General features: G+C 34.9%; 1 protein-coding gene and 1 long non-coding RNA gene across 7 annotated transcripts in view; one reads left to right on the top strand and one right to left on the bottom strand.

Moving 5' to 3' along the window:
* LOC137656887 (uncharacterized) overlaps nucleotides 1–12,500 on the bottom strand; it is a 126,519-nt gene that overhangs the window by 110,867 nt on the left and 3,152 nt on the right. The window lies entirely within an intron of this gene.
* The window catches only part of LOC137656855 (uncharacterized), a 63,332-nt gene that overhangs the window by 49,493 nt on the left and 1,339 nt on the right, over nucleotides 1–12,500 (top strand). For 4 of the 6 annotated variants that reach the window (XM_068391232.1, XM_068391218.1, XM_068391241.1 and 1 more), the window contains 3 exons: nucleotides 5,984–8,667; nucleotides 8,908–10,029; nucleotides 11,762–11,855. In XM_068391232.1, coding sequence (XP_068247333.1) covers nucleotides 6,000–8,667; nucleotides 8,908–10,029; nucleotides 11,762–11,829 — 3,858 coding nt within the window. In that variant the 5' untranslated portion in view covers nucleotides 5,984–5,999 and the 3' untranslated portion in view covers nucleotides 11,830–11,855. The remainder of the gene's footprint in view (nucleotides 1–5,983; nucleotides 8,668–8,907; nucleotides 10,030–11,761; nucleotides 11,856–12,500) is intronic. The other 2 variants (XM_068391255.1, XM_068391247.1) reach the window with 2 other exon arrangements.

Below are 12,500 nucleotides of genomic sequence, written 5' to 3'. Positions count from 1 at the left end.
CAAGAGTATGATATTAATTTATAAAGGGGTTGTACTCAGATCATAGTCGGCCATTAACATTATTTGAATCTGGGTTAAGGCAAGAGGGAATTAAGGAGGGAATAGGTAAGAGATGGATGAAAAAAATTGAAGTTAAGCTTTATGCCACAGCATCGGAGCCATCTCGTATGGATTCTGAATGCATCCACCCACCATTTGTGGCATTTGAGTCATCTCACCTAAGAGATAAAAGAGTAATCCAGTATTTTGAGACATCCAAGTTACCTCGCATAGCTGACGAAAGTATATGCACCACTTTTCTTATTTCCTCTGAGTCATCTCACACAGATCATTAAAGACTCTGCATCACTATTTATGGAAGCTATGGTATCTCACATGTTACATTTTGTCAATATTGCATGTGGTGTTCTTGTATCTTTTCTTCCAAAACTTGGGTTGAGCCACAGCCTTTGTGTTAGTTTTTTCAGGCTTTGTTAATATTATTTGGGAAGCCTTGTTTAAGTATTTACTGCAGCACATCTACTTTGATCATTCACTTTGAGCTGCCAGGCATTAATATTTTGGTAATAGCTTTATCTATATTCAAAATATCAATGTCCTTATTGCTCAGTTTTTTTTCTGTTTCTGCATGTTAGATAATTTGTTCTCTACAAGGGGAGAATAATATTTATGGCAGCACATACAATAAACTGTAACTAGTAATATATCAGAACTGTGTCAGCCAGGTTTACCTTTAATTGTTGATATCATGAAATAGGATAAATAAGATCCTTTACTTGTAAATTTCAATCTTTTTATTTTCCATAAAATACAGCTGTTATACTTGCATTTTCTATAATATTTCAAGATTTCTTACACGAGAAAAGGATGGTCCCATGTGTCCCCATCTTTAAAGAATGTATTTGTTATTCAAAGTTTTCATTAATTAACTGGCTTCTCATTTGCTGAAAAGGATTCATCAGATAATTAGCTGTTTATTACAACATATGATGTGTCTTATAGCTACGTTTTTCTATTATGATTACAAAAGTGGAAAATTAAAGGTTTCCAATTAAGATTCTTTTAGAGAGAGAGAGAGAGAGAGAGAGAGAGAGAGAGAGAGAGAGAGAGTCATGTTTAATATTGGCAATAAATGCATTCTTTTTAGTGAGATTGGTCGTGCTTTGCAGCAAGGTGTTCCAGCTAGCACATAAGTGTCAGCAGTATAATCTCTCTTTCTTGCAAGCCCAATTTTTTTCAAGTGCTGGGGAATTGCATGTTTTTCCCGTCGTCTACACTGAGCCAATGGGTAGCGCAACCCGCCAGTAGACAACTTCTAGCTACAAGGTGGGCGTGTTTAGTAGGGAATATTGAATAGGCTAAACACGGAGATCGATGACTTTGAAGGATGTCGGACTATGACACGTGTAGCTAAACTTTCGTCCCTGCGCAGTTCTTCCTGCTCCGCCCCTCGCCATGAGAATGAAATTACATCAACAAACCCCTTGCTAGTTCTATGAATATTTCAGAAGTTTGGTTAATGAAATTGCAGGAACGCCTTCGCATATACCGTTACACTTCCATGTACCTCTCATCAGCTAAAGTATACTTTTGTTTTACCCTGGGTCAGACTACATTTTACAATTACTTTGGACACGAAACACGGAAGAAAAAGAAAAAAAAAGCTATTCTAATCGCGGGTCACTAATATAAACGATAGGCAATTTGATAAATGAGACCGTGACAGACGCACTGCTTTCACAAGCTGAGTAGAAATGAGTTTTTTTTCTCAGATGAGAAATTACTCAGTGAAGACCAGTAACTAAGAGGTAACTACAACAAGACCAACGCCTCTTTAAGAGTCCAGACCTAAGTCGCGTGTCTCAAGTTGTCTTTCACGTGCAAGGTTTAGTTACCTTGGTTGCGACGTGGCGACACCAACATGCAAAAAGGGTGTACAAGTCATGAGCTTCCTCGGTCATGACTGGAGAGGCGAGTGGCTCTAACACCAGTGCCCAAATTCCTTTCATTTTTATTGTGCTATTCCTAATTCTATCTTTGGCGTATTTGCAATTGGGATTAATGAATTAAGTGTTGCCTGTGAGCTCAGTAGTGAAAATAAATATCGCGGTATGTGCAGTATAACTTGGAGTAAGTCATTAAATCAAATTTCTACTTTCTTAACTAAAACCTCAAGATCCACTCATGGGGACGAAAAATAAAGGGATTGGAAAATCGCACGAAGTTATATAAATTCCCATACATAGTGATTCTATTGAAAATAAATAAGAAAGAATTCATTAACGTTTGTGAAAATCCAAAATTATGAATTAAAAGGAAACACTGATATAAGTAAGATATTATCTTGAAACAAGAACATCGGTAATATAGTTTTGACTTCAAGAAAACCAACTTGAATAATTAATCAAACTCATCAACGCCTTGCTACATGTCAAACATGGTAAGTTTGCACTTTGATGATGGCAGTACTCTATAGTGTAGTAGGTAAGAAACTTCGTTCATTTGAACCGTTAATATTACTCTGCTCGAGTAATCAAAAAAAAAAAAAAAAAAAAAAAAAACCATTTGATGGTGGTTCGAACTACGCTTGAAATCTCGTATACTGGAATCTTATGCAGTTTTATATATCAAATGAGAATAACAATGTGATATATATATATATATATATATATATAAATATATATATATATATATATAGAGAGAGAGAGAGAGAGAGAGAGAGAGAGAGAGAGAGAGAGAGAGAATCATAAAATACCAATTCACATTAATAAATCAAGATATTCATCAAACCTCCACCCAACCTGTTTATTAAGCCTTGTCTCCGCCACAAAGTGATTCCAACCAACCGTGGTATCCGAATCCTAGCACGAGACTCAACATTTACTCATCTATTTCCTCTGCTGGCTCCAAGGCTTCTTGATGATAGGAAGTCTAGAAGTTATGAGATGGTTATAATTATTGTAAATACACTTATATACAACCAACCAAACAAACAAACAAACACACACACACACACACGCACACATATATACTATATATATATATATATATATATACATATATATCTATATGTATATGTATATATATACATATATATCTATATGTGTATATATATATATATATATATATATTGATAGCCTAATATTTTCGGAAGATTCATAGTTTAATTGTAATCCAGGTTTGCTAATATCTACTGAAACATGGTCCTAAAACCTTATTGAGCTAGGGATGAGTCGGTAAACACAGTGAGAGAATAGTTTAGTGTTCAGCAAGGGATTTCTATGACTGTATTGAATCCTGCACTACCTTTCTCATTTGTAAGTATCAGCTGGATCAAGAGAAATGGCGTGGGATTACCACCTTTCAATATATATATATATATATATATATGTATATATATACATACACATATATATTCATATATATATATATATATATACACTACGTAAAAAATATATAATATTTTCCACTGACAGGAATGGCTTACAGAAAACAGTAAAAGGCCACCATATGCGTATGGGACCATTCTCATCGGGAGGGGGGGGGGGAACTCTCTCTGCCCGAAATAAATTTTGCCTGTAAATTCAAGCAATTACACACACACACACACACACACACACACATATATATATATATATAGATGAGTGCGTTTGTAAAACTTCACGAGGACATTGCACATTTATTCTACACACCACGTAAAATTGAAGGCTAATTGCTAAATAACACCCACATTTAGTTACAAAAAACATAAAAATAAGTTTTAACCTGGTAATCAATATGGGAAATACTTTTAATGTAAAAAAAAAAAAACTAAATAAAGAAGCTCTGCTTACTAAAATAAATTATAATGATTGAATAGTATGTAGAAACTATTTCAAATTTCATTAACACACACAGACACACACATATATACATACATATATATATATATATATATATATATATATATATATATGTGTGTGTGTGTGTATATATATATACATATAAACATACACACAAATACACGCACACACACACACATATATATATATATATATATAATATATATATATATATATATCTCATATACAGTATATATATATTTATATATATATATATATATATATATAAAACACTCAAGAACTGGGTTATCATTCACTATGTGACAGTTGAATAGACCCTGCTGCACTGGCTTCTCAATCCCAAAATAATTGAGCCTGCTCAAATCTTGGAGGGGGGGGGGCGGCTGCAGTCCCTCCATCCCTCTATCCTCGTACACCTATGACGTCTGCCAGTACCACATTCCTATCGTAACTAATATATAGTGGATGATACCTCACAGATAACTTTTACTGCCCCAGCAGTCTGTTGAACCTGGCCATTTACATTCCTGAGAAGACAAATTTCCTCATCGGGAATCTTGTAATTTACCAGCCTTGTAAACTATAAGTTAAAAGTTTAAAGGTCGCTCATGAATGGCAGAGACATGGGTCAGGTGGCAATGCCCAAGCAGGACAATTCCTTACAGAATGACCATATATACATATTAGTGTTACGGTAACCTACCTCAAAATGTGTATTATATAAAATCTACTTTATTGTTTTATTCCCTTATTAATTGATTCTACATAGAAAATACCAAAACAGTAACAACGAAAGTAAATAACAACCAGCAAACATATAATAATTACTATATTTTAGACTAATGGAAATATCAACAATATTTTACAGGACCCATAAGATACCCACACACAATTCATCTATCAATTTACATAAATTTGTAACGTTATACAAGTCTTAGATTTATAAGTCTCTATGATGTGAGACTCAGATGATGAAAAAGCTCAGTGCCGAATTTTGAAGGAGTTTCCAAGACGCAGTTTCAAATGTAAAAGATGCTAATCAGGAACACAGCTTCTAATGATATTCAATCTTCCAAGAATTCCGTGTCTTCTAAAATCAGAAGCTTTATAAACGAATTTAATATGCCGGGTTCGTTACATAAATTGTCTCCACAAAAGTAGTTGTTAACTCAGAGGACGAAATAAATCTCTGCTAACGCATTGGTCTATTTACATACATAACCCGATTTCTATGCAAAGTTCGGGAAAATTTTTGAGGGCTTCTATATCACGCCTAGTTGTTGGAATCTTATGAGGTACCTAATTTCAGTTAGTATTCAATTTATTATATCGACGTAATTTTGAATAATTTAAATAATACTTTTTGGATTATTGTAGCCTTCTCTCATATACGGATTTGATTATGCCATAGGTTATAGAGCAGGCATTGTGATGGAAAAGCATTATAATATACCCTTTTTATGATAGCCTTGGCTATCCATAATTTTCCTTTCTGTTGCCTTGCCATTTTGTACCGCTCTGGTTGTGAGTAAGAAGTCAGCATAACTGTTACGGCCGAGTTTGGTTTATCTACTAACAGTTGAAGAATGAATGTTAGTATTTATTGAGTTAGATTTCTCTAGAACCACCATCTTCCAGAATCAATGACAATGTGTATACACATACACACACATACACACACAAACACACACACACACACACACATATATATATATATATATATAATTATACATGTGTATATATATATATATATATAATTATACATATGCGTATATATATATATATATATATGTATGTATCTATCTATGAACCTGAAAGGGGGTTGTGTAAGTACAAAAGCATGCATATACATTTGAATGTTAGTATTTATTGAGTTAGATTTCTCTAGAACCACCATCTTCCAGAATCAATGCCAATGTGTATACACATACACACACACACACATATATATATATATATAGTTATACATGTGTGTACATATATATATATATATATATAATTATACATATGCGTATATATATACATATATATATATATATATATATGTATGTATCTATCTATGAACCTGAAAGGGGGTTGTGTAAGTACAAAAGCATGCATATACATTTGAATGTCCTCTAACATACACCATCTTTCCACAGACTGTGCTAATGCGGCATGAGCTCTACCGGTCTCAAACTTCGCGACACCAGGGAGCTGTTAGCAAGGCCTGATCAAAACCAGCCTGAAGAAAGTGTCCATCTTCACTTCACTGGTTCTTTGCAGAGCCAAGAAGTCAGTATTGGTGCAAAAGAACTTTCAACAGAGAAAACAGTAAACTCCATGTCGCCCTCATTGGCCATGGCCAATGCCAACTCCCCACCTTCAAACCAGAATGAGAGTTTGGGCAAAGAAACTATTGCATCACAGAATTCAAGTCGTGAAATTGAACCCATTCCAAAGAAAAAGAGAATTTTAGAAGCATCAGAAATTCTTCAGGAATTAAAAGAATCTGAAAAACAGCCCACTAGTTCAGAAGATATACTAGCTCGTGCTTGTTCTGCTGTAGGCATTGGAGGAGATTTATCAGACAGTGTTGTTGAAGAGTCTTTGCCAAACCATCAAGAGCATAATGGGGAAATTCACAGAGTAGCACCTAATTACCCTTACAGTAGGGGATTAAGAATCCCACCTCAAAACATTCCTCTATCCCCGAGATTGAGGTCTGTGGATGAAATAAGATTTCGTCATCCCTTTCATCCTGCATTTCGACCACCTAGTGAAAGCACTTATGGTATGGAAATCAGGCCTCTGTATAATCATGGATATCCAGTTCCGTCTAGATTGCCTTTACACCCTAATGAGGCCCATCGGTACTATGCAGTACCACGCTATCCAAACAGATATGCCTATGGGGGCCCCCCAGGTCATATTCCACCTTCCATACCCAGGCCACCAGTTTTGAGACCTGCACCACCAAATGCACCTCATGAACATCGCCCTTCCATGCCACATCCCACCCAAGGTTATCCTTATGATCCCCACCACATACCGCGGCCAACAATACATCATGTTCCACCCACTGTCTCTCAATTGCACCATGAGCATAGGGTGGAACCTTCAAAAATACGACACATTCATCCTGCTACTTCGGAAACAAGGCCCGTCCAACAAAGTCACCCTGAGATTGCATACAGATTACCTAACCAACACAGTTTAGCTGTTGGACCAGTTTCACCCGAGCACTTATCACCTACTTCCATAAAACACCCGTATCCACAACCAAGTAATCCAATCCCTATTCAACCAAAATTGCATGGTAATCCACAAAATCACTTACAAGATTCAAGGGGACTCCATGCACGGGTTAATGAGGCATATGTTAGTGGAGTCATACATGGGATTCACCCAACAATAGGGTCACCACATCATAATAGCTCTCAAGAATTATCTTGTGAAAACCCTTTTCAAATACCTGATTTGCAAGACAATAAAAATATAGCACATGTCTCTAAACACCAAACCATAGCTTCTTCCCATGATCCATCATATGTGAAAGTTTTAACTTCGTCACTAGAAAAGAATAAACCTGAACTTTCTATAGTGTCACCCATGGGAAATAAAACAGAGCAAGCAGAGACTGAATTTATGATTGATAGAAGTACAACAATAAGTAGAAGTACGGGACAAAATTCTTTACTCCCTAGAAGGCCTAGGCAACCACCAGAACCTTGTGTGGAGTTGATTCCTATACTTGCACCTACACAAGAAGAAAAATGTAGTAAAGGTAAGTTTAATGAGAGAATTCAGCAATCACCTCCTGTTTCTAGTCACCTGGATGTTGATAGGAAACAGCTGTGCCCTCCAAATACTTTACATGAAAGACAATTAGCCCCAGAAAGCCAAATTATATGCTCCCCAAAAACATATACAGAAATGGCTGACATTCAACAAGGTGAATCACAGCCGAAAACAGCAAAACTATCAGAAATGTGTGGAATTCCCTTAGAAAGTACGCATAATGCAGATTCAAAAATAAATGAAAATGAGAGGGAAGAATCAACAAACAAAGACCCTAAAAAGTCCTTTAGAAAACGGTGGTTAAATAAACAAGAATATCCTTCTTCAAAAAGACCTGCTACACAAGATATTAAACATACAGAACAAGTAAAATCATTGGAAACACAAGCATCACTAGATGCAGTTGTGGAAAAAGAAGAAACAACAGTAATTGTACTTGATGATGATGATGAAGGTGTAACCTCAGATAGAAGCAAGCAATATAATCCTTCAGGTGTCATCAGCAAGGGAAAAGTAGGGCCAGGTCAACTTCACTGTCTTCATAGTTCAGTATACATAAACAATATGAGATCAGCTTCTGAACCGCCTATTGGAACTTCAATAACTCAAAAGAATATTACTCCATTAGGTAAAAGGCCAGCCTCTGTACCTTGTTTTGCTCAACAGCTACATAATGCGAGGGCTCAATATGAATCTCAGAATAAAGATATCATTGAAAATGTTGAAGAAACTGCAAAGGGAAATGGTAATGATGATGAATTTGTTAATCGTCTGAAATTAGTGTTAAATGACCTTATATCAGTACCTGTACCTGAAGTGTCCAAGCTGCAACATCTTACTTGTCCCATTGACGAGTTACTAGCTTCTCTAGTGAAACGCCGTGGCGCACTACCTTCTAAGGCCTCTGATCCAAAGGAGCGACTTAGAAAAGATTTCTTGGTTTTGGTCAAACTTTGTATGCCGAAGGAGTTGTTAGAAGATTGGGGTTGGAACAGTTCTTCACCAGAAGAGATACTTGATGAACTTATCAAAGTTACAAATAGTGGTGAGTAATATTAGTTTCATTATTTACAGGATTTCTTCTATCTCAATGGTACCACTATGATATTATGATAAATGAGTAATTTACTTCAAGACTGCAAATGCAAATAATTCACATAAATGTTGCCAATTAGGAGTTTTTTTTCTATATTATGTTAATAGGTTACAGATTTGACTATCTATTTTCATAGTGCATTTATTTTTCATTTAACAACCAAGAAAATAAGTCTGTATTTTCTCCTAGGTGTGGATGGCTCTAAAGGAAATGCAAGACTGAATTTAGCAAGAGAGGTCAATAGTAAAACCCCTACATCTCCTCAAACTCTTGATAATTCTGATACAGTTCACATCAACCATGCTAGTCCTCCGTCTCCATATCCTAATGCAGCAGTGGCATCTGCTGATACAAATTCTACCCCCGATCCCGTCATCCCAGTCTCATCTCAGGACTTAGAATCCTCTAACCAAGCACCTCGCCCACAAACTTCCCCCGAGAGAGCTCTACCCCCTCGGCATGCTGGTCCAATTTTGATTCAATATCCTGCTTTGTCTCCTCAGCACCGTCGGGTTGCTCATCCCCCTCAACAGACATCTACCTCCCTTCATCCTGTCCCTGCTGTTTCCCATTCTTCACATCACCCTCCCCAAATATCTTCTCAACAGTCTACAGCTTTATCTCCACCTATGTATCATTCTTCTACTCCTAACACACAGCAACCCACTAAATGGCCCTTAACTAGGCGTTCTGTACCTCCTATCTCTCGACCAACAATCCTTCTTTCCAACAACAGTGAGCCACCTTTTCCTCAGCCAGAAGACCACTTGGAGGATGAAGTCTTCACACCAACTAATAGAAATCCACTTACAGTCCCCTATTCACGCCCTCAAATGCCAGTACACCCTCAAAAGCCAGTCCATGAGAGCATTCCACAAAATATTAAGCCAACACAAGAACATGATAGGTATCCGCCTGCTCTTACAGTACAAATGCCCCCACAAAACTCTACACATCCTCACAATATTCCTATTACTGTTTTACATTATTCACAAGTGCCCCAGCCATCCCCAAATGGACCGTATGGTCAACATTCTTCGCATCCATACAGTAATCCAGTAAGTACCCATAATATACATAACCCACCTCTACACTATCCAAGAGGACCATATCCTCAACCTTATCCCTATCCCTACTATCACCCAAACCATCCTCCTTATCCTCGTCCTGCATATCGCCATGCTAGTATCATTCATAGACCTCACAATCTCCCTCCGCGTCTTCCCTATAGTCCCAGAAGCCCTCACAGGAGCCCAACAATACGTCTAGTCGCTCAACCTCCCGCTCCTCTATCGCCTAGTCATTGGAGTGGTGAGTACACAAGAAGTTTCATCAAATATTCTATATAAGTTATCTTGTATCAGGCAAAGGTGTTGATCTATATGAATTCATTCATTTCCATATGCAGAACCAACAAGGGATGAGTAGAAAGACTTGAATGGAGTTCTTTTCGTCTTATTGGTGACAACCTTAGACTCAAATAGAATATAAAATATAGACATCTATTTATAAAGGAGAAGGGGTTCCTAAATAATTAGTTTCTTGATGATTCCAGAGGAGAATATTTAAAAAAGATAATACAGGGTTACTGACCAACACACCATAGTTTATATTCAAATCATGGCCTTTGGTACACGTAATAAAATAAGATTCTCTGATAATTCTTTGGGTAAAATCGATAATAAAGATCACTGTCTTGACCTCTGGTCAACCGATTCTAAGGAAAAGATCTTACAGGGTCAAGAATTCCTTTTGCATTATTACTCCTGTCTTGTTACTTGTATTTTCCAGATGTCATCGCGTCGTTTTAGTTGACAGTCTGAAGCTGCCTGTGTAAATGGTATATGTTTTGTCCATGTGGGTTATAAAGTTATAAAGTAATATTAGTAATGTACAAGAAATTTTGGACCCTACACGATCTTTTCCCTAGACTAGTCTATTTGTTATTTAACTTACTCTCCCCTTATCATTCAATTCATACTTATAAAAAATCAATCAATGTTTTACTTTTCCAAGATTTTAGCCACTCACTTCATTTGGTTTTAATTGTTTAGACTTTTCATGAACTTTCTTACAGATAACCAAACCATCCAAAGGTTGATCTAAATATCCGAGACACAATGTTTCCAAAGATGCGTTCCCTTCCTACCCAATGTATTTCTATTTCAAGTACACAAAGTCATGGTTTCCTACACTTGACAATGAAGTACACACATTTTACCAATTCTTTGTCACATACCACTTATTATTAAAACGAATGGAACATCAGAAATTCAAACTTCCAATCAGGGTTGTAGCTCAGTTAATAATAATAATAATAATAATAATAATAATAATAATAATAATAATAATAATAATAATAATAATAATAATAATAATAATGATTTTCCTGTCTTCCCCAATATTTTTCAGAATATTTTTTTTATTTCTGGATACAGATTGCCCTTTGTTTATGGATGTGTCCTTTCCAGTTACCATAGTTATTAGTTCTATTGTCTTGCATTGAATGAACACTAATTATATCCGTGAAAGTATCATTCGTCCTTATGCAATATGATAGACCATTTAAAATCATCTATAATCCTCCTCATATATTTTTTTCATAACCTTCGCTTATATGCGTCGTATTCACAAAATATACCAAGAGGGTCGTCCGCTCTAATATCTACATATGTATCTTTAGACTTTGGCCAGCCCATGGTTTTCATTTAGGCACTTCGTATTTTTGTTTACAACAAACGTTTCCACCTCAAAAAGTCATAAAGCCTGGAAAGTATACTGGAATACTTGGGACCCCTTGAATGATTAAGAACGTTGCTGATCAAGATGGCAATATATAGTGTTCCCTACTCTGTTATCTTCGTTTATAGCTTTCATTTTACTCAACCTTTCCTCACTTGAAATAATCAATCAGTTAGTCAGTCAGTCAGTCAGTCTAATAACACATATATTCCATTTCCATTAAATTCCCATACTAATGTATATCTATATTTTATTGTTGTTAGTAACATAATATTTTCCACTGTCTAATATAAGGATTAAGGTACGAATATTACAGGTACCGAAGAAGAGAGAATAGTCTCCTCGGCTGCAATCAAACCTCCAGCTTGAATCGTCTTTGCGCGAAAGGAGACTAAGTAAGAGCATTAAAATTTCGTTCATATACATACATACATACATACATATATACATACATATATATATACATACATACATACATACATATATATATATATATATATATATATATAAATATATATATAATATATATATATTATATATGTATATATATATATATATATATATATATATACTCTATATATATATATATATATATATATATTATATATGTATATAATTAGAAAAATATTGGAGTTATATGATATTTGTGTCGCATCATAAACGTTTTAGAACAGAACTTATATTGTAATACGTGTATACATTAAAAGAATATATAATTTATATATGTAAATATATATATATATATATATATATATATATATATACATACATATATATATATATATATATAAAATATAAATATATCTATATAAATATATATATTTATATATATATATATATATATATATATATATATACAGTATATATATATATATATATATATATAATATAAATATATCTATATAAATATATATATATATATATATATATATATATATAAGGCATGAAGGGAAACAGTTACAGATTACACTTGGATATTCCGTGAAGACAAAATTACTTTCACCGAAATATATTTTTCCTACTTTACTGATATCATCTTT

The sequence above is a fragment of the Palaemon carinicauda genome, chromosome 1 (assembly GCF_036898095.1).
Source record: "Palaemon carinicauda isolate YSFRI2023 chromosome 1, ASM3689809v2, whole genome shotgun sequence".
Classification (NCBI taxonomy): Eukaryota; Metazoa; Arthropoda; class Malacostraca; order Decapoda; family Palaemonidae; genus Palaemon; species Palaemon carinicauda.
Note: the sequence above shows the minus strand (reverse complement) of the source record. Positions and strands in the feature narration are given on the sequence as shown.